Source organism: Grammomys surdaster, unplaced genomic scaffold (genome assembly GCF_004785775.1).
Source record: "Grammomys surdaster isolate TR1022 unplaced genomic scaffold, NIH_TR_1.0 125745, whole genome shotgun sequence".
Classification (NCBI taxonomy): domain Eukaryota; kingdom Metazoa; phylum Chordata; class Mammalia; order Rodentia; family Muridae; genus Grammomys; species Grammomys surdaster.
Window position 1 is genome coordinate 1,990,826 of NW_021620577.1, and position 22,268 is coordinate 2,013,093.

The following is a 22,268-nucleotide window of genomic DNA, read 5'->3' on the forward strand; positions in this document are numbered from 1 at the left end:
AAAAACAAGGCCAGCCTCTGTCTCAAACAATTATAACAGTGAGTCAACTTTAGGAAGTGAGGCTTCAATCGTCCCCATTGTACTATGAAGAACAAGAATATGGCTGGTATTTGTGCAATGTTAGTAAGAAATGGTAGCGTACAGACGGGATGCAGGGCATGCTCTCATCTGTTCCACAGTCTCCAAGTGTGAGTATGTGTGTGCACATGTGTGCGGGCGAGAGGATGTATGCCCTCTTGTGCCATATGCCCCTTCATGAAACACAAACTACTGAGAACTCTTGGGAGAGGGAAGGAATCATCATTCTTTTCTCTTGTGTGTGCATGTGTGTACGCAGGGGCCACCTTTAGGTTTGGTCCTCAGGTATCATCTACCTCGGTTTTGTTTGAAGCAAAACGCCTCGCTGGCCTAGGGCTCTCCAGCTAGGATCAGTGAGACTCAGGTGGCACCTCTCTAGTGCTAAGATTCCACCTGAGTGCCACCATGTCTCCTGGCTTCCTGTGTGGGCTCTGGGAGACGCCATTCGTGTGTGCCGGGACAAGCGCTTTCTTGACTGAGCCCCTCTCTAGCCGTCACTTCTCACTCCTCATCTTCATTTGGAGGCTTTTCTACCATGATCTTGCATTACTCGTGCAATTAAAAATATCTTAAAACCACCAGAGGTCAGTTCCTGGGCTAGAAATAGATCAGCTCTGAGAAGCAGGGGGAGGAGGCCTAGTGAGTGCCAGACTGTTCCCAGCCCTGGCGATGAGCAGCACCTCTCCCGCCTCCAGGGAGCTTGGCAGTGTGGCAGGCTTCCTGAAGCCAGAGGTGAGGGCACAGACTTGGATATGGCTCTCTGCAGCTACCTACCATCAGCCGTGACTGTCTCAGGAGCAGGGCCTGGGGCATCACTGGGGCCATCGGTCTCCAGGGAGCGAGGGCACCGGGGCACAAGTTGGCTTCCGACATCCTCCTTCTGAACAGGAGCTGGTATCCAGCGGGGAATGTGAGATGTTCCCTGGGAAATGAGCTCACTCAGATAGTGTTCAATCACCTCCTTCCCCTGGAAGCAACAGACCCAAAAGATGTCACCAAACAAGCAGCGTTGCAAGGTCAACCACACCAGCCCTGAGGGATCACACATGCTCAGGTCCCAGCCCTGACATATAGCCCTGACATATTGCACAGCTAAAATTCGGCCAGGAGGAGCAGAGATAAACAAGACCAAACACAGAGTACATGCATTGAGCTCAGTTTTATGTTGGTAATTCATCAGGTAAAGTATATCACCCAAAGCAGACTATTCATTTGGTGAACAGGCCACTCTCTGACATGGAGCCTAAGGCCATTAACCCAAGCAGTGACTTTGTGGTATTGGGAGTCGAACCTAAGGCCTCCCACGTGCTAAACAGATGCTCTACCACCCAGCTACACCGCCAGTCCCTCACTGAGGAATTCTAGGCAGGTGCCTTGCTGTTGAGCCACACCCTTCATCCCTCACCAGGGGATTCTAGGCAGGTATTCTATCACTAAATTATGGCCCTGGCCTCACTGACACTTCCAGATCTGGTCCTGGGGATTGAAGCCAGGGCCTCACACATGCTAGGCAAGTGCTTGCTCCGCTATTGATCTCCGCCTCAGGTGGCACCTGAGCTGTTTGTCTCACTGAGTTCCCTAGGCTGGCCTTGAACTTGCTCTGTAGCCCAGACTTACACTTGCTGCAGTCTATTGGAGTGCTGGGACAATGTCAGGATGCCCCCACTATAGGCCAGCTCTTCCCATGGGTGGCCTCACTGATGCAGTCATGACCCCAGTGTTTGTTTTTAAAAACAAGAAGACTTAAGCCCAGGAAAGTCGGAGCTGTTGCCTGGTGTCACAGGTGTTGTCAGTAGCATATCTGGCCTGTGCACCTTCCTGCTGTAGCTACCTCAGTCTCCCTCACCCTCTTGACATTGGCAGTGTACTGCTTCATGGCGATCTTCTCCAAGGTGCTTTCAAAGCCAAAGAAAGAGCGGACATCCAGGGATGCGGACTGTTCAAAGCAAGTCCAGTCTTCATTCTCAGGATGGACCTGCAGGATGGGAAGGAGCCATTGCAGGGTCTCAGTATGGCCAAACTGTGCCCTCTCCAAGGGTTCTTCTGGCCTGCCATGGACAGCATTCTGCACCCAGACAATGATGTGGAGTCTAACTGCAGGGAGCAAAAACCCCTTTCTCAAGCTGCGCACACCTATAACTCCAGCACAAAATCCCACAAAAAAATTACATACACAGAGAGAGATAAAATTATATGCATAATATGCACATCATTTGTATAATACAAATTATCAGTATGTGTTTAGATATATTTCAATAGTTATGTTATATGTGTATATAAAAACATTACATCATTACATATCCTTAAATGTCCATAAATATATTTATATATGTCAGCAATAAAAAGACATTTTAGCAAGATATGGTGACATACACCTATAATCCCAGCACTCAGGTGGCTGAGATACGAAGATAGAAAGTTTTCAGGCCAGCCTGGGCTACATAGTGACACTTGGTCCAAAAAAGGAAGGGGAATAAAACCCGCCCGTGAGGGGTCAGGAGAACACAGAGAGGGGAGACTGGCAAGACACACAGGGCTGGCCCTGGGGCAGCATCAAGACCACTGGAGGCCAGGAAGGCTCACTGTGTAGCGACAGTTCTCCTTCACCGTCACTCGGCTCGCAAAGGTCTCATTGTGAGCATCTATCAGGAGTGTCCTCTCTCTCCAGTTCAGGACATTTCTCTGAATGAAGACCACGTGCTCCACACCAGCGATCTGCGAAGGAGGAGACCAGGAGAGAGAAAATAGCATAAAGATCCCTGGTTTCCGCTCCCGCTCCCACCCAACCTGGGTCATCCCTTAGCTGGTTCTTCAAGTTCCATCTCCTGTCACCCCCTAGCCTGGCCTGTGTCATTCCCCAGTCTAGAAACAGAGACCCTGCTCCCTCTGCCCCTCAGCCCAACAAGAGACATCCAGTTTGAGCAGGACAACACCTGCTCCCACCACCATCAACACTGACTCAGAATCCAGATCCCTTGAGTGGACACTCAGCCTTGCCCAAATAACCCACATCCTGAAGACCCTCAGAGCTTTGTACTGCCAACACCATCAAGCCAAGAATGCTCCCACCCATCCACCCACACACCCGCACACCCACCTACCCACACCCCCACACACTCACCTACGCGCCCGCGCGCGCACACACACACACACACATACTTGAAGCCATCGGGTATCCTTTGTCCAGAAATTCTGCTCTGGCCCTCTGCCCAGTCCCGATACAACACTGCCACCCAGTCACTTCCACCGCCCAGCCACCTCCACCATCCAGCCGTGGCCAAACCCATAGACCCGCACCCCACTCCATGTTCCTGGATTCTCATCTAGCTCTGGTTCCCAGACCCTGAGCCTGGACTCCCCGGGATGCTAGCCCTACCAGATCTCAAGGTTCTGGCGGCCCCATTGTACCGCAAGTGGACCCATTCACAGCCTGCACACCGGGACCCCAGCCCCGTGCTCACCTTACGCAGCAGCCGCGGGGCTTCCACTCGCAGCCTGCAGCTCCGCTCCACCGTGTGCACCGCCCCATCTGCGCTTCGCCACTCTCCCAGGACTTCACTACCCAGAAAGACTGGGATAAGCGGGCAGGTGGGGAAGCGCTTCTCGTAGGCCTGAGGACAGAGAGACAGTGAGGAGGGGATTCCTTCCTAAGAGAGACTGTCGCTAGACAGAAGCACCCAGCCACAATGACAGCATACACATCTTGGCCCCTTTTCAGAACAGTGATACAAGACGCCATTGAGACATTTTAAATTTATTTATTTATTTTGGTGGTATTAGGGATCGACCCCAACCAAGCAAACACCCTAACACGAGCTACATCCTCAGACAGCTTTACTTTTTATTTTGAGACAAGGTCTCCCTAAACTGACCAACTTGTCCTTGAACTCATTCTGAAGTTCAAAGCCACCTTGCAGCCTTCTCAGTGGTGGGGATGACAGCCAGGGCCATTAGGCCCAGTTCCAAGCCTCAACACTAAAGGGAAGAAAACCCTTTTTTTTTTTTTCTCAGAAAAGCACCTGAGCCTTTTTTCCAACCTGGGGCCAAGCAGAATGGATCCACAAAGAAGGGTTTCCAGGAAAATAAGGGTTATTCTGTCATCCACAAGGCACTACTGGGAATTCACCAACAACACCAACATAAGCATCCATGAGGCAGATGGCTTTAAGAAGCGTGACCCTCGGGCAGTCAGAGAAATCTGGAAATTCACATTAAGGACATGGGACCTCAGCCATGCACATTAAGCAGGAGTGTTCCATATTTTGTGCATGTATGTTTGCCTGGGAAATATAACGAGAGTGTGGATTTTCCAAACAAGCTCTGAGTTTCTGTTACCACATACAAAAAAGCCTGCTGTCAACATGAATGAGAGGTAACTACTGAACATCAAATGAATGTACACAACTGTCCTGAGGGTGGGAGAGAGAGACAGAGACACAGATAGAGACAGACAGGAAGCCAGAGACCCTGATCAAATGCAACGTCCCCTCCTGATTAGAGAAAATTGCCAATAAACTGTTAGCCACATAGAGAAAAACCCATAAGTAACCTCATTCTCAGGGGTGAAAGACTGAATTCTTTGCCCCTCAAGTCAGAAATAAGACTCCAGTGTGAAGTTCTCCTTGCTTCTATTTAAAACCACAGTTCAGGTTCAAGCATCTAGATTGAAAGGAAGAGAAACTATTTCTATTTATAGACCACATGGCCTTATATAAAGAATCCCTGAAATCTCTCCCCACCCCCCTCTCTTTCACACACACACACACACACACACACACACGAATATATTGAAATCTTTTTTTAAAGAAAAAAGAAAGCATGACCCAGCCATTAAAGGCACTTCCCAACAGGCCTGATAACCTGAATCTGATTCCCAAAACCTCCATGGAAGAGAGAATCAGCTTGCACATACATGTACACACAATAAATGGGAAAAGTTTAAATCAAGAATGAAAGAAGAAGAAAAAAATAAAGACTAAACACAGTTAAAATGAGCCAGGCACGGTCTCACAGGCACCTATAATCCCAGCACTCAGAAGACAGAGCCAGGAGAAGCAACAAAAGCTCAAAGCCTACCTGTTTGGTTGTTTTTAGTTTGTTTGTTTGTTTGTTTATTTATTTATTTATTTGTCTGAGGAGAGGAGTATGTACCACGGCACATATGTGAAGTCAGAGGACACCTGCAGGAGGCTGGACCTCTCTTCCTACCATATCAGTCCCAGTGACAAACTCAGGCCACCAAGCTTGGCAGTGGCCCCTTTACCCACTGAGATGTCTGGCCAACCCTTTTCACTTTTTCTTTTTCTCTTTTCTTTTTCCACATAGTATTTTTATTGATTCTCTTGGGAATCAATAAAATTCTCTGGGGAAATCAAAAAAATTCTCTGAGAATCATACCATGCACCTCAGAGGACTGCCTGTTTTACACTGTGAGTTTTAGGCTACAAATAACATTTTGTCTCAGAAAAAAAGAAAAAGAAAAAGAAAAACAAGAGGCTGAAGAGATGGCTCAGTGGTTAGGTGCACTGGCTGCTCTTCCAGAGGGCATATAGGTTCAATTCCCAGCACCCACATGGCAGCTCACAACTGTCTATAACTCCAAGATACGACAAACTCACACAGACATGTGGGACTGTGGAATCCTGAGGTGTTTGGCCACGCCCTGGAGACCTGATGCAAGGTCTCCATGTAGTGTAAGGCCCAGGTAGAGGGCTGGGAAACAGGCCTCTGTCTCAAGAGTTACCTAAAGGCCCGGGCCCCGCCCCTCTCCTGCTTCCAATATAAACAAACACCTTCTGGCATTTTTTGGGGAGAGCACGCCACCTTTCAAACTCATCACCAAGTGTCTCTTACAATTCTGGACTCATTGTGTAAGTCAAAACCCGCGCGCACCCTTGTCTCGCTGGCACACTGGGCCCCGCTTTCTCTGGCCCAGCCATCTGCGGGGCTCTCTCTCTCTCTCTCTCTCTCTCTCTCTCTCTCGCGCTCCGAGAGACTACATCGGCCCTGCCCGGCGCGACTGAACAGCGTGTCTGGGATGGCCTCTGCGCTCTGGCTCACACCCGCACCGCCTCCCACGACCCCCGGGCGCGAGTTCTGACCCACACAGACATACATATAAGAAAAACACAAATACCTATAAAATAAAAATAAAATTTCAAAAAAGAAGACAAAAACCTTAAGTGCATGCCCGTAATTAGGAATTAGAACTTAGAAAGGAGAGGCAGGAGGATTACCTTCCTAGCAAACTCAAGGCTAGCCTGAGATACATGAGATCCAGTTTCAGTAATTAATTAATTAATTAATTGTGGACAAATATCTGATGCAAAAGGGGTGTGAACATAAGCATAGAAAATCAACTGTAAATATTACTAGCAAGTATTTACAGTCTATGTAGAGAATTTTTGTGTATTTGATATGCACTTATGACTGTATAAGTGTGTATAGAGATACATAGGATGTTCTACATACAAACATGTAAGTAGTATGGTATGGTACTCGTTTTGCATATGAATGTATTTTTCATAGTATATACATATGGGTGGTTTGGGAAGATGGAACGCATTGCCTCGTGCGTGCAAAACAAGCTGTCAGCCTTGCTTTCGGGGCTTTTACTGTTTTTCCTTTTTTTGAGGGAGACTCTCATGTGGCCCAGACTGGCTTTGAACTCACTGTGTACAGAGGATGACCTTAAACTTCTGATGTAGCTGCTAGGATTATAGGTAGGTACCACCTGCCTAGTATGGTATATTTTCTCTCTCTCTCTGTGTGTGTGTGTGTCCATCCTATGGCACTACCTGGGTGCTAATTCTACCATGTATGAGCTGTGTGACTTCAGGCAGGGCACTTACCCTCTCTGTGCTCCCTGTTGAAGTGGTGCTAGGTGCTAGGGAACAGCAATTAGAAACCCCTCATCTTGGTTTATCAATGTTATCGGCCCCCACAACAAGGAGTGTCCCGGAGGCTGCCATCCCTAAAGGTACTTCAGTGTGACTGACTGGGAGTGCTTCATTCTGAGTACAGAAGTCCTCCCCAGGTCGTAGCTGGAGAGGAAATGCAAGCTAATGATCAAATGTTCAGAGATGGCAGCTCTGTACCCAGTCTTCTAGATGTTCTAGATGACTCTAGAGTCAGCACTTAGCCTGACACAACCTACATGCCTCAGACCTGGGACCAGACAAACTCCAAAATCAGTGGCAACATCTGAGGACAGTGACATCCTCTCTGTCCCTTCAGCATCAGGGAGGAGACATTGCCCTAGCCCTGAAGGAAAGGGAACCTCAGGAAGCACAGGAAGGTGATAGAAGCCAAGGAGGCCATTCCTCCACAGGAGTGTGGAGGGCAGACATGATCCTGCCGGACTTCAGGGAAACATGGTGTCCCATAGTTAATATATGTGAGGTCTTATCTCCCTGGGCAACACCCCCGGGGACTCCTGGCTTCTGGGATTGCTTTATATTCACCCTGGCAGGAACGAAGACATTCTAAACAGACACATGAGGGGGAAAACCCACGAGGCCTCAGTCCTACACAAAGAATGACAGGCAACTAAGGAACGCTGAGACCAGGAGAAACAGTCTTCCCCAGGGATGAGCACACTGATTGGTTATCCAGTACCAAATGGTCTGCCCAGAAAACAAACATACAAGTAACATTCTACAGACTGAGAGGTTATATTTATATATTCAGGAATAATATGCTTATATGTGAATGTGTGTATAATCAATTAATGAAAAAAGAAGTCATGATGTTGAAATGGAACAAGGGGGTATATGAGAAGATTTGGAGGGAAGAAAGGGAAAGGGGGAATTATATTATAATCTCAAAAATAAAAGAAATTTTTTTAAAAAAGAGAGATACTTGCACCTCTCCCTTTGGTTATTAAAACAATGGTCCTCAAGAAATTAGAATTTTCCCAGAAGCCTCATGCTAGGAGAAAGGAAAGGCTGAAGTCTGGTGCCAGTCAAAGGAGCAGCTTGTCTCCCAGGAAAAGATGTCACACAGCTCTGACAAGCTGTTAGACCACTTTGCAGAAGACACTGGAGCCCAGACAAGGATAGGTCAGTGATGGGTGGGACCACATCTTGGTCAGGAGTGCTTAGCCACCCAGACCTCTTACCTTCTATTTAAACCAAGCCTCATATCAAGACATCAAAGATGGACTTGGGGTGGGGGAAGCAGTCACTGGTCCACTTTAATTGCTCTTTAGGAGAACCCATAGTGAATAAATCTCCCTTCTCCGCTTTTCACTATTACATTTTTGTTCAACTAGCCCATTGAGAATGGATGGCTGAGCCTAGCTTGTTAGAGCCTCTGGATCCCAGACTCTGACTCTAACAGCCCCAAGCAACCATAAAGGCTGCTGAGAGAGACCCCTGAGAACTCTGGGTCATCGAACCCCCAGGACAAGCATTTCCCCCTCTAAGCAGGGTTGCAGGGCAGATGGTATAAAAGCCTGCAGGGGCCTTAGGCAGCCACCTGCTCCCAGATGGTCCAAGCAAAACCCTTCCTTTCCTTTCTCTAGACCTGAAACAGCATTGTTGCTGAGTAGACGGGTGGTGTCCAGAGCCCAGTGACAGCCCGGGAAGACAGGACAAGCTAGCTCCTTCTCAGGTGCCAAATGCAGGATGGAGCATGGAGCTGGCTTACATGCCACCTCCCCTCTGGGTAGCTGCTATAGAGTACCATCCCGAGCAAAGCAGATGCCATCTTCATCAGCTCAGCTGTACCTGCTCACAAGCGTTGTCACTACCCCTCAGGCGGATGAACTCTTGACATTCCCTCATGGAACATGGTGGGGAGAATCATCGGCCCCTTACCTGAGAATCCAGCCACCCCTCTGCCACTCGTATGCAATTCTGTCCTGACTGCATGTGGCTTTGACTGTCTCGGGTGGTGCTAAAGAATATGGTGTGTATAGCTTAACTGAAAGAATTACTCCATCTATGCAGCTACTGGGGAAGTCATCAATTTGGGAAGTAGGCAGAGGGTGGCTGGTGCATGACCCGGTCAGGCAGACCTGGTTTCTGCTGCTTCCTAACTGTGGGACCTTGGATTAGCCTCTCAGAGCCTCCATGTGCATCTCTAGAATGAGATGGTTAAGTTCCTGTGTCACCAGAGATCAGCAAGGATGTCACTGATGGAGACTCAAGCCACACTGTCACCACGGCAAGCCTGGGCTGTGCTCCTCAGCTGTAAGCTCCTCTGTATCATCCTTGGGATGATGTCCTCTTTTGACTATTGGGAAGCTGGAGCTCACCGACTCCATGATTCACCCAGGTCACACAGAATGAGATGGCCCAGCCCCAGGTCTCCTCTGGGAACTCCCTGCTCAGCATTTCTTCCTGTGGGAGGCTCAGAAACAGAGCCAGGCACTGTGCCCAGGGCCTAGCCAGCCATGTCTTCCTCTCTTCTGCCCTAAGCCTTTCAATTCCTGCCAGGCCAGAGTAGCACCATCCTCTCCCTCAGACCACTGTCAAGTCCCCACCACCACACTAGGGAAGTAAGTGGACAAAGGAGCAAGCCCTGAGCTGGGGCCGCTCAGTGAGTAAAGAGCTCGCATTGTAAGCACAAGGATTGACGTTAATTCCTAAGAACCCACATACAAGAAGCTGGTCAAGATGGCGCATATTCTTGCTCGTATTCCCAGCAAGGAAAAGGTGGGAGGTGGAGGCAGATGGATGGATCCCTGTAGCTCAGGGCAAATCAGACTAGTGAGAAAGTTCCAGGCCAGTGAGAGACCCTGCCTCAAAATGAAGTAAACATTACCTGAGGAACAAGGCCTGAGGTTGACCTCTACATATGTATCTGTACACATGCAAAGACTCTCTGTGTGTCTCTCTGTGTGTGTGTCTGTCTGTCTGTCTGTGTCTTTGTATCTCTCTGTCACTTACACACACACACACACACACACACACACACACACACACACACACACACAGAGTATCCTAACCTCACACTCCTTACTTTGGCCTCCAACTCCACCAACCCACCTCCCACCACACTGGCCCTCTACCCTGTTCCAGCCACACTAGCCTTGCTAGTTCTGGAATGCATCCAGCTTGTCCTGCCATGGGACCTTGCACCTGCTGTTCTAGGCTTAAAAAGCTCAGCTATTCAAAGGCTGAGGAGAGCAGGAGTTATGAGTCACTGGGACTTTCTGGAAGGAGCTACCCTTCTTCCAGGGATTCATCCCAGGCACCTCCCCTGAACAGCTGCCTCCTCTCCATCCTTCTGGCCCATTCATTTCCTTGACAGCTCTAATCAACACTCCCAATGATAGACGTGGGGGAGGGTCTAATCATGGCCCGCTTCCCCCAGAAGTCCTCAGCTCTATGCCCGGCTCTGCCTTTGGAGAAGAAATAACAATTTGCAGCCAGGGAACCCATATCACCATGCCACAGTCCCACCTGAATGGCTCCCAGGAAGAGAGGACAGGTCACAAGCTTAGCACCATAGCCAGTGGATGGCCTGGATGGAGACCCCAGATAACAGGCTTGGGGGATGGTGGCTGGAAGCAGGTGGCTTTCTATAACTGTAAATGAGAGGGCTTTGTCTTCACCCAGAGGCCTCAGAGTCTGGTACAGTGAAAAGGTAGATGACCCAAAGATACTTGCCAGTGTAGAGGACAGTGGCCACCAAGAAACACTGGGCACGGCTGATCCTCTTACAGAGTGCTACCCACATGTATAATGGTAGAGAAGCTGGGTGTCCCATCCAACCTTCCTGATGGTCCCCCTTTACAGATGTGCTAGTGGAGATCAGGAAAGGCAGACAAAGGCAGGGGACTGGCCTAGTGGAGAGGACTCCACATCTGAGCCACTCTCCTGCCTCTCATATTTCATGTTCCAGTCCTAAAGCCAGGAAAACAGGCTGCCTACTCCCACTGCAGAAAGATGGGCTGTTCCCCCACACCAGAACAAGAACCAAGAGGGCCCTTGCCTTCTTACAGGAGAATGTTCTAGAATTTGGTCACTGCCCAGGAAACCTTGCTTGAGCTCCTAGTGTCGAGTCCCAAGTCAGCCTGCCTGTCATCGCCTCGACAAGAACAGTTAGCACTAAGGGTCAGTCAGTGGGTCAACATGGAACATTCCAGGCATTTCACACTGCCCCTTCCAACAATTCAACAAAGTAGGAAGTCGGCATGTGACTATAGAGAATCCAAAGTTCAGAGAGGCTGAGCCACTTGCCTACAATCACACAGCTTATGAGGAGAAAAGCCTCACCCTTTGACCCTTTGACTCTTTGACCCTTTTGACCTTTTGACTCCTTGGCAGCCAGAGTATGGGTTCTTGGTTCTTGCATCATGTTACCCCTCAAGCCAAATACTCATACACACACACACACACACACACACACACACACACACACGTACACAGGGGTGGGGGTGGGGAGTCCAGCTCATATTTTCAGACCATGTTGGGGTCAGATCTTCCCAAGGACCTGGTGCCCACAACATACCCAGTGTGCTCACATTAAACACATTGGCACAGTTGTACACGGGCAATCTCAGCCCCACAAGGTAAACTCTTGTCACATGTCAGGGTGGTGGTGCTGAGCAGAGGACCCTGAAGGAGGTGGCATTTGGTGACACCTTTCAAAAGAAAGATGTTTTCTTTCTTTTCTTTGTTTTGTTCTTTGTTGTTGCTGCTTTTCTTTCTTTTTTCTTTGGACACATTATGTTTCTTTTGTTTTAAGACAAGGACTTGGGCAGCCCAGACTGGGCTCAAACTCTGTCTGTAGGATGACCTTGAACTTCTGATCTTCCTGTCTCCGCTTCCCATATCCTGGAATCACAGGTGTGCATCAGTGCTTCTGCTCTGTGCAGTGCTGGGGACTGAACCCAGAACTCTGTGTATGTGAGGCCAACACTCCAGCAACAGAGCTACAGAACAGGCACACATTCATTTTTTAAACTAGAGGGTTTGTTTTGTGTTCTAGAATTGTTATGTTGATCCTCTTCCCCATCCAGGCATAACTGAGCCTTGAAAAGTTTTTAGGCACTGTTGTCCTGCACGGAGAGAGACACCAGCCTAGATTCTGAGGCTGAAGAACCCTTTTCTTAACAGGATGTCCTAGCAAGAAGTGGCTCACAGGACCTGCCTGTGCCACAAATCTGCTCACACAATGTCTGTCCCTGCCAAGGGGCCTCAACTAGCAGCTCATGTCCCCATCCCTGGCCTAGCCACCCAATAAGAAAGCCTGAGTCTGTCCAGACCAAATAGGTATGTGGTGCGGCCTTCTGGGGTCACAGGGCCACAGAAGAATCTAATTACAGTCTCTTTGCCAGGTAGCACGGGCGTAGGGTTGGGTGGGGGTGGACAACAGGCTTGCCTGCTCAGAAAAAGAGCAGGTCCAAGGCTCTGAGTCTGTTGCTGATAAGCCACATCTTATGGGGACTCCAGAGCCTGTCCCTACAAGACCACATCTTAAGGGGCCCCCATTTTGCAGAAGGAGGTTGACACCCTCAGCAGGCAGAGAAGGAAGCCTGGGGCCTGGCAGCCCTGCATTCCCAGCTGCACACTCCTGCCTCCAGGCAGCAGAGTTCAGATACAACGATCCCCTAACTGTGGCCTGACTCTTCAACATCCTCCTCTTCCACAAAGGACACGTGCTGAATGAGTTTTAATTGGTCTCCAGTGGCAGACTACAGAAAGGCTATAGAGTTATGAATGTGATGTCCGAGCTGCAGAAAGCTCCTGATGCTCTTCCAGAGGCCTTCAGTTTGCTTCCCAACATTCAGGTTGGCTGACTCACAACTGCGTGTAACACCAGTTCTGAGGGATCCAATGTGTCTGGCCCCCATGCACACACGTGCAGAGAGAGAGAGAGAGAGAGAGAGAGAGAGAGAGAGAGAGAGAGAGGACTACGGGTGTTCAGTAGGTAGAGGGCTTGCTTAGCATACCCAGATCCCTGGTTTCCATTCTGAGCATTGTATAAAAACATGTACAGTGGTACACACCAGTAATTACAGCCCTGAGAAAGCAGAGGCAGAAGGACCAGTAGAAGGCCATCCTCAGCTACATAATAAGTTCAAGGACAAGAGAGCCTAGGCTACAAAAATCCAATCCCAAAATGACAAAAGGTGTGTGTGTGTGTGTGTGTGTGTGTGTGTGTTGTACGTGTGTAGCTGTTCATGACTTTGATCCCAGTATTTGGGAGGCAGAGACAGGCAGACTTCTGTGAGTTCAAGGCCAGCTTGATTTACATAGCAACCTCCAAGACAGCCAAGCTACATAGAGAGAGCCTGTTTTTTTGTTTTTGTTTGTTTTTTTTTTTAAAAAATAGAATGAATATTCACACCACAGCTCCACAGAGATTTGATAAGTATCTGGACTTTGATGTTCATAGCAGAAACATTGCCAGTAACCAAAAGCTAGGCAAGTCTGTTAACAGTGTGGTCCCTCCAGATAACAGGCAATCACTCAACATTAAAAAAAAAAAAAAATGGAGTGCAGGTTCAGTGAGCAAAGGTGCTTGCTGCTAAGCCCAGTGACTGAGATTGAGCCACGGTACCCACGAGGTAGGAGAAGAGTTGTATCTGACTTTCACACCTGCAGCATGGCATAAGGACACAGAGAAAGACACACACACACACACACACAAAACCTAAACAAAGTGCAAAGACCCCACACAACTTGGATGGTACTGAATGAAATGAACCAAGCACAAAAGGGAAAACATAGTCTGGTTTCTTCCATATGATACCTAGGATGTCTCTGTTTGTAGGCAAAGCAACTAGGAGGGTCTCCAGAGCCCAGGGCAGTGGTGGAGCAAGAGGTGTTTTGCAGGTAGTCCCAGTTGGGTGGTGAGAGCCTCTGGGGGTGCCAGTTGCCCAGCAATGCCTCTGTCCCTAATGTCACTGACAGGAGACTTAAAACAGTTGTCAGGGTGGAGCTTTGTTTGGGCTTTGTGTTATGGAGCTGAAGTTGGGGCCCAGAGCCTCCTGTGTGCTCGGCAAGCACTCTGCTATGGAGCTGCAGCCCAGCCTGAGGCAGCGAACGCTGAGTCTTGTGTGTTCACTGTGAGAGACGAGCACGTGCTCCTGACAGCAGTTCTCCACGTGTGGAATGGCATCTTGAGTATGTTTGTTTTGGTTTCTACACCAAGGTCTCTATGTTTGTGTTGGTCGCCACGACTACCCAAGCAGGCCAGTGGCACACAGCTACCATCCCAGCACTTAGGAGGTGGGAACGCAGATACCATCCCAGCACTTAGGAGGTGGGACAGGAATTCAAGACCAGTCTTAGCCACATAGTGCTTTTGAGCCTTGGCTGCATAAGACCTTTCGGGTGGGGGAAAGTGACACAAAAAAATACCTTAAATGTGTCAGATAGGGAGCTAGAAAGATGGCTTGGCTGTTAAGAGCACTTACTGATCTTCCAGAGAACTAAGGTTTGATTCCCAGCTCCCACATGGTGGCTCACAACCATCTGTAACTCCAGTTACAGGTGATCTAACACCCTCTTCTGACCTCTGTGGGCACCAGGCATGTGTGTGGTGCACATAATGTATGCAGTTAGAACACTCATAATAGTTTTTTTAATAAAAAAAATGCTTTTTTTAAGTGCCAGACACAGTAGCACAGGACTGTAATCTCATCAATCAGTAAACAGAAGCAGTAGGATGCATACAAGTTCAAGGCCATCATGGTATCATGGTATTCTTTGGGGGTTCTGGGCCAGACAAGAGCTACAGAGCAAGACTATGTCTCAAGAGATGAATAAATGGGACGTGGGTGTGCACACCTCCAGTCCCAGCACTCGGGAGTCAGAGGCAGGCTGATCTCTATGAGTGTGATGCCAGTCTGGTCTCCACAGAGAGCTCCAGGCCAGCTAGGACTACATAAAGAAACTCTGTCTGAAACAAGCAAACAATAAAGATAAACAAATAAAGACGGGGTGAAAGCTCAGTGGGTAACAATGTACAAGCATGAGAGTCTGAGCTGTAATCTCCAACACACAGCACTGTTGTCGAGAGAAAGGAGATTCTCTGGGGCTCGCTAGCTCTAAATTCAGTGAGAGACTCTGTCTCAAGGGAATAAGATGGAGAGTAATAGAACTCATGCACAGACACCACATTCATACAGGTACATACGCACAAAGAAGAGAAAGAGAACCTAATCGCCAGAAAGACACAGTGCCAGCTTCCAGAACCTTCCTTAATGAAAAAGACCCTTAAAAACAAGTCAACATGTCAACAGGAAATGACACGATCAGTGATCTAGTGCCTGCAGGAGCTAATACGTGCTGACAGGAGTGGTGGCCGAGGACCTCCTCCGTCCGCTTCAAGGCCTCTGGCATCCGGAGGCTCTTTGACTGACAGTGGATAGGGATACCCCAAATCAGAGTTCATCACCAAGGCAGAATTGCTTCCCTTCATCATTTAGCAAGCAGATCAAATGATGCCCCAGGGAACTCATTTAATCTCACTTAAATAAGGCCCCAGCTGCTTTATTAAAAGGATGTCCACAGCAACCGTTCTGCTGGAACTGCTTTTGGTCTTGGCTGCAAGAGTATCCGTCTCCTTATTAACCATCCGTTTGCTCAATTACACACTACGTATCAATACAGCATGGCCAAGGCTTTAAATATTTTAACACTGGATTGCAGGAGGGTGAAAGCATGTCTCTACAACCGTTGGAAAGCCTGAGACTTAAAAAAAAAAAAAAAAACACTCCTCTTCAGGCCCTCTTTCCTCTATATTTGTGGATCAAAGGAGATTTGGAGCCCAGGACGCCCTGGGACAGTAGCCATGCAAGAAAAGATTGAGGGCATTTCTGAAGCCTCACCACCGAGGCTTTGTCCTGGGGGTTTTACCAAGTGTCTGATATAAACTCATGGTATGGTGTGGGAGTTTCTAAATTCCAGTCTAAGTTCTGCTGTGTGCCGGGTATTACTGACACAGGACAGAATGGCAGCAAAAGTTAAAGAAATATAGTGTTAGGTTTGTATGGGGGTGGGGGAGGGGGCTCAGGACACAGATTCCTGAAGCAAAAGGAATTCACTAGAAGAATTAATTAACTCCGTGCCAGAGCAGCCACAATATGGTGGAAGTTCTATAAAGAGGTCAGGCTCCAGCTCTGAGACAGGAGGCATGGTGGAGACTCTGAAGAGAATTGGAGGTTAACAGAGAAGCAGAGGGAGGCTCTTCCTGTAGTTTTTGAGGGTGGGGGCCATCCACAGCAAGCCTGCAGGCTGTCTGGTTCCCTGCAGGAAGCAGGGAAGGGAGTGGGGAACAAGGCGTGTGCCTTTACTGTAGATGCACTTCCCAAGTGAGATTATAGACATGTCCCCATAGGGTCCCTGGGCTCTGAGGTTTGTTCCCTGGGGGCTGAGTCGAGAAACTTCAGTGCAGCTGATAAAGCCACAATCTCATTCAGAGAGTTTTGTCTTGCTAAAGATATTTCAAAGGAGAATGTTCAAAGCAGCAGACTGTGGTTAGGGATGTAGCTTGGGTTATGGTGTGGGTACCCAGCATGAGGCCTTGGCTTTCATCCCCAGCACCACATTTAAAACAGTGAACTTCGGTTTCAGTGAGAGACTAGCTCCAATAAAGGGTGGTGTCTTGTTCTATCCCTCTCAACCTACTCACTTGAAGTGGGAGCTGGGGTGCCTCAAAATTCCCTGCTTTTTCATCTGTTTAAAACTATATCTGGACTATTATAAAATGGACAGATGGCTCAGTGGTTAGGAGCACTTGATGCTCTTACAGAGGACCTGGGTTCAATTCCCAGCACCCACATGGCAGCTCACAACTGTCTGTAACATGAGTTTCAGGAAATCCATAGTACCAGGCATGCATATGGTGCTCATATCTGTGCATACAGGCAAAATACCCATACACATAAAACTATATCAGATCATTCTATTAACCCAGCACTCAGGAGGCAGAGGCAGGTGAATCTCTGAGTTTGAGGCTAGCCTGGTCTACAGACCAAGTTCTCTCTCTCCCTCCCCACTCCTCCCTCTGTCGCTGTGTGTGTGTGTGTGTGTGTGTGTGTGTGTGTGTGTGTGTGTAAAGGTAACATTCAAGTGTGGACATCAGAAGCTGACATCATGGCTCCCTCCATCTGTATCTTATTTTTGAGGTGCAGTTGCTCACTAAGCCTGGGGCTCAGGACGTTTCTGCTAGGCTGACTGACCAGTGAGTCCTGACGCTCTGCCCTTCTCTATACCCCCATTCTGAGCATTAGAGGTGCACTCTATTGTACCCAGCTTTTATAAGGGTGCTGGGGAGCCCTAACTTGGGTCCTCATGGATACACAAAGCAAGCCCTTTACCCACTGAGCCATCTCCTTGGCTCAAAATCTTTAAAATAGTTTTCGTAACTGGGAGGCAGACAAAGAAAGACTGTTATGAGTTCCAAGCCAGTCTGAGCTACAAAGTGACATCCTGTCTCAAAATAAACACCAATCAGTTGGCCCAGTGAGGTGGCTCAGTGAGTGAGGGGTCTGTGGTGAGACTGAAGACCTGAGCTCAGTTCCCAGAACTCACATGGTAAAAAAACTGAATCCAGACATTTATCCTCTGACTGGAGATATGTGTCTGTCTATCTATCTATCTATCTATCTATCTATCTATCTATCTATCTATCATCTATCTCTAAAATGGTCTAATAAAAATTTTAGAAGTCTTGCTGGAAAGATGACTCAGAGGTTAAAGCACTTACTTCTCTTTCAGAGCAGACCAGGGTTTGGTTCCCAGAACACACATAGTGGCTCACAGCCACCTGTGACTCCACTTCCAATGTGCTCTGGCCTTAGAGTGTGTCTACATGCACATAAACTCATACAGGTATACCTACATACACATACATGAGAAAAATAAATAACCCTTTAAAAAGTCCTAGAAGCTGATCAGTAAATCTGGGAAGCCTTTCCGTTTCTGCTGGTGAGGCTTCTGAAGCACAGTGGGTGATCCAGTTCACGAGACACTTCTGTCAAACACAAACCAAAAGGCTAGCAGCTCGGATGCCTGGAGGCAGCTGAGTTCATCCCCAGTGGTCCAGACTGGAACCCACGCTGAGGGCAAGTATCAGCTGAGGAACAAAGAGGGGCATTAAGGGCAGAAAAACCCCTTTGTGCCTCCAAAGCCACAAGTTCTATGTAGTTACGTGGATATTTGAGGGACAATAGCGTTTTGTCAACAGTCAGCAAAGCGTCTTTGTCTGTGGCGAAGCTGCAGGATCTGGACACAGACAAGAACAGGACGGAAGAGAGGAGGTGGCTATGACCCGCCCTCTAGAGAACACTTTGAAGATGACTCAATGCAATTTACTATTTAATCTGTTTGTTTGCTTGGTTGGTTGGTTTGGTTTTTTTTAGACAGGGTCATTCTGTGGAGACCAGGCTGGCCTCCAACTCACAGAGATAAACCTTCTCTTTTCTTCTTCTTCTCCTTCTCCTTCTCCTTCTCCTTCTTCTTCTTCTTCCTCCTCTTCCTCTTCCTCCTCCTCTTCCTCCTCCTCCTCCTCTTCTTTCTCTTCCTCCTCCTCCTCTTCCTTTCTCTTCTTTTTAAATTGGGGCTGGAGGATGAGGTCTTGACAGTTTCTCATGTAGCTCTGGCTAGCCTCATACCTCGCAATGACTTTAGTCTCACGAACCTATTCTACCATCTTCTCATCTCACTGCTGAGAGTCTAGACATGTGCCACCACACCTAATTGTGAATATTTTTATAACCTATACATGATAAATTAAGTTTACATTTTTTGTTTGTTTCTTGAGACAATGTTTCTCTGTGTAGCCCTGGTTATCCTGGAACTCACTCTGTAGACTAGGCTGGTCTCAAACTCAAAGATTCACCTGCCTCTGCCTTCTGAGTTCTGGGATTAAAGGACATGCCACCATTCCTGGCTGAATTTATATTTATTAAGCCCACACAGGAGATCATTTTCCACCCTATAGACATGTGTCTTGGCTTCATGGCTGAAAGAGTTTTGAAACAATTCCAGAAGGGGAGGACAAGCTCTCTCTTCTACTCAGAATGAATGGGCTCAGAAAGTTAGAAACTGTGAGTAGCCAGGACCATAGAGGACTTATAGTTACCTACCATTTCCTCTCCCCTCCTTAAGATTTTTTTAAGTGTTTAAACTGTATTGATTGATTGACTGATTGATTGATTGATTTACCTTCGAGGCTGTGCATGTGGAGGTCAGGGACAATCTGTGGGAGTCTATTCTCTTCCACCATTTGGATGCCAGGGATGGAACTCAGATGATCAGGCTTGAAGGCAGCCACTTTTACCCAATGAGCCATCTCACCAACCTTTCTCTTTTATACAGGTTCTCAAGTAGCTCAGGCTAGCCTTGAACTCATGATGACAAACTGAGGGTAACCTAGCCTCCCACCTCTAAACTTCTAGCCTGGGATTATGGTGGAGCACTACCATATGGAATGACGAGCTGCTGAGGACTGAGCCTGGGGCTTTGTTCATGCTGAGAGAACACGCCACAGACTGAGCCACAACCCTTCCAGTATTTCTCATCTGCTTGGTATGCAGTGAGCTGTGTACTGTGACGAACACACATGTACACACACACTGCTAATCACCATGACAACCTCATGCCAGAGTGTGGCAAAAGGCAACATGGATCCTGTGCTCTGACCAAAGTGGCCTCACCCTCTGCAGTCACAGCCTCATGGCAGAGAAAGGGAGCCCTACAGCCTGCTGCTGCACAAGAGTCACAGTGCGAGCCAGCACAGTGCGAGCCAGAATTCATAGCTCATTTCCTCTTTGTCAGAGACTGCTGTAAGAGCCACAGCTACCGGTTCACTCAACCAACAGCCCATGAGCGTGATTTGGAAAGTCAGGGGTCTCCATCTTAAAGATAGGCAGCAGAAGACCAGGAGTGGGGTCGCCTGCTCCCAGGCTCCCCGGCTTGCCAGCCTCACCATCCTGGAAACCAGCCATGTGCAAGGATGCCTTCTGTGGGCCTTTATCTTCTACAGGCTTGGAAACATAAGTATGTGGGCTCCCAGAGTTGGATCAGACAGGACACATGCGCAGATCCCCTAGCTGAGATGGGTTCTTGAAAAGAAGGCTGAGGTTGGCAGTTGGGGGTGGGGTGCAGCAAAGTAGGGAGACACTGGTGTTTTAAACATTAGCTGGAGTGTCCAACCTTTTGAGACTGATATGATGCTTTAGTCTACAAATACCTTGAGCCGCATTCACAGCTATCCTGGGACACATGTAGCCCATGGGCCACAGCTGGGACACATTTGCAACATATTTCAATATAATCATTTATAAAACCATATCCTCTCCCCATCATCATGTTAGTGTGTGTGTGAGTATGTGTGTGTGCATGTGAGTGTGTGTGTGAGTATGTGTGCAGTGCATGTGTGTGCATGTGTGTGTGTGTGTGTGTGTGTGTGTGTGTGTGTGTGCTAGGCATGGAACTCAGAGCCTTCGGCATGTTCCACAAGCACTCACCACTGTGCCTCCTGTTCAGCTCTAGACCTTGTGTGATAACAAGGAATGCCATATGTCACACGTACCTACTAGGTGTCAATCACGTGGCTTCTGGGACACCAGTCACATTTATTACTGTCCCCCACAAGCCTGTAGCGCTGCCCCATTTCTCCAAGGAGAGACTGAAGCCCCAGGAGGCAGAGAGGTGGAACCCAGAGAAGGAGTCAAGTGTGCTCTAGCCCTGGCCTCAGTGCAAAGACCTGATCCAGAAAGCCAAGGAGCTGCGGTCATGCCTCGGCACAAAACTGCCCCAGTGCAAGGCACCCATATACACACTCACACTGGAAGACTTCATCTCCATCCCCTATGTTTGTTTCTATGTAGCCGAGGATGGCTTTGAACTCATGATCCTCCTGCTTCAATCTTTGAATGCAAGGATTACAGTACATACCATCACTACAGATCTGTATTTTATCAGCTCGGCAGGGTTCCAAGAGTCAGGACGAGTGGAAGGGGGTGGCCAGGCAAAGAAGTCAGGAAGTCAGGGCAGCTGAAAAGTTCAGTAATTTTTCCCCATTTCACAGCCTAAAAAAGTCCCATTTCTTTCCCACCACTGACCTCCAGTCACAAGAGGGGCCCAAGAACCCGGGGTCACTCACCGCCATGACCAGCTCGAATGGATACTTGTATACTCGGACAGGAGACTGGTATTTTTGCACCATATTCAAACTCAGAAACCACCAGGACAGAGTGAGCACAGAAGCTGGAAACGAAGAGTTACTGGTGAGGTGGCAGCTCCCTTCACACAAAGCATAGACACTGCCTACCAGGTGTTAGGCAGCCCCAGCCCTCAAAGTAAGAAACTGATAGGATTATCAGCTAACCCAGGCCAGGTTCCTGTCCACTACCGAGCACCCCAACCCACACTCAGCCCTCTGAGAGCAAGCAGCACTTCATGCCGTCTCCCCATCCCCACTCCTTCAGAGGCAGTTACAACGCCACCTACTCAAGCAGGCGCACACATTTGCAATTCTTACATTCCCACGATTGTCCTCACACATTCTCCCCGCGACTTGCCACAGACATCCTGCCCTATGCCCACCCCCCACCCCACCCCCAGTATTTTTGTGCCTGCGCTTTCATTTTCTTCCATGATACCCTGACACGTGCACCCTTCTGTACGTTTCACCTGCACCCCACTCCCACACAGGACAGCCCCTGTACACGCAGCACAGAACTTTGCACAGGCTCTCAGCTCCCTGCAGCAACTCCACACACGCGCACTCTATTCCCCCAGGTGCACACAAGTGCGCACCCCCACAAAGCTATTCAAGCATGCATACATGCGCAGGCCCCGCTGCTCCGCTCACCCTCAGAACTGCTGGAGGCACAGTACAGTGCTCTGGCACCTGCTTGACCCCGGAGCTGAGATCCCCAGGAGGCGTCTTGCACGGAGCGCAGAACACAGGAGCTCAATAGCCTCAGTTCTGTAAATCCTACACAAGTAGTGAGTGGCCTGGCGGGCAGAAGAGGGACCAGAGCGCTGAAAGACGTGCCGGCCTGGAGAGCTCCAGGACCCGGGACAGCGGGAGAGCTTGGCCTGGCCTGGCACCACCTCCACAAGATTATCTTGCTCCCTGATTGGTCTGGTCCTGACCCCGCCCCGGTCAGACTCTGCCCCCTGTTTTAAGCCTGCCCCTCATTTTTACTCATCCCTCGCTTGGTCACGCCTTCAGCCCGACCCTTGCTCCCTATTGGCCATGGCTCGAGAAGGCCC

The 22,268-nt window shown here is 48.7% G+C and overlaps 1 protein-coding gene across 2 annotated transcripts in view; it reads right to left on the reverse strand.

Moving 5' to 3' along the window:
- Sec14l5 (SEC14 like lipid binding 5) overlaps window positions 1-21,948 on the reverse strand; it is a 37,209-nt gene extending 15,261 nt beyond the window's left edge. The window contains exons 1-6 of one of the 2 annotated variants that reach the window (XM_028788401.1): window positions 21,901-21,915; window positions 21,151-21,254; window positions 3,540-3,689; window positions 2,662-2,793; window positions 1,925-2,053; window positions 853-1,045 (exon numbers count right to left, since the gene is read on the reverse strand). In XM_028788401.1, coding sequence (XP_028644234.1) covers window positions 853-1,045; window positions 1,925-2,053; window positions 2,662-2,793; window positions 3,540-3,689; window positions 21,151-21,213 — 667 coding nt within the window. In that variant the 5' untranslated portion in view covers window positions 21,214-21,254; window positions 21,901-21,915. Of the gene's footprint in view, window positions 1-852; window positions 1,046-1,924; window positions 2,054-2,661; window positions 2,794-3,539; window positions 3,690-21,150; window positions 21,255-21,861 lie in introns of both variants that reach the window. The other variant, XM_028788400.1, reaches the window with a different exon arrangement.
- Between the last annotated feature and the right edge of the window lie 320 nt (window positions 21,949-22,268).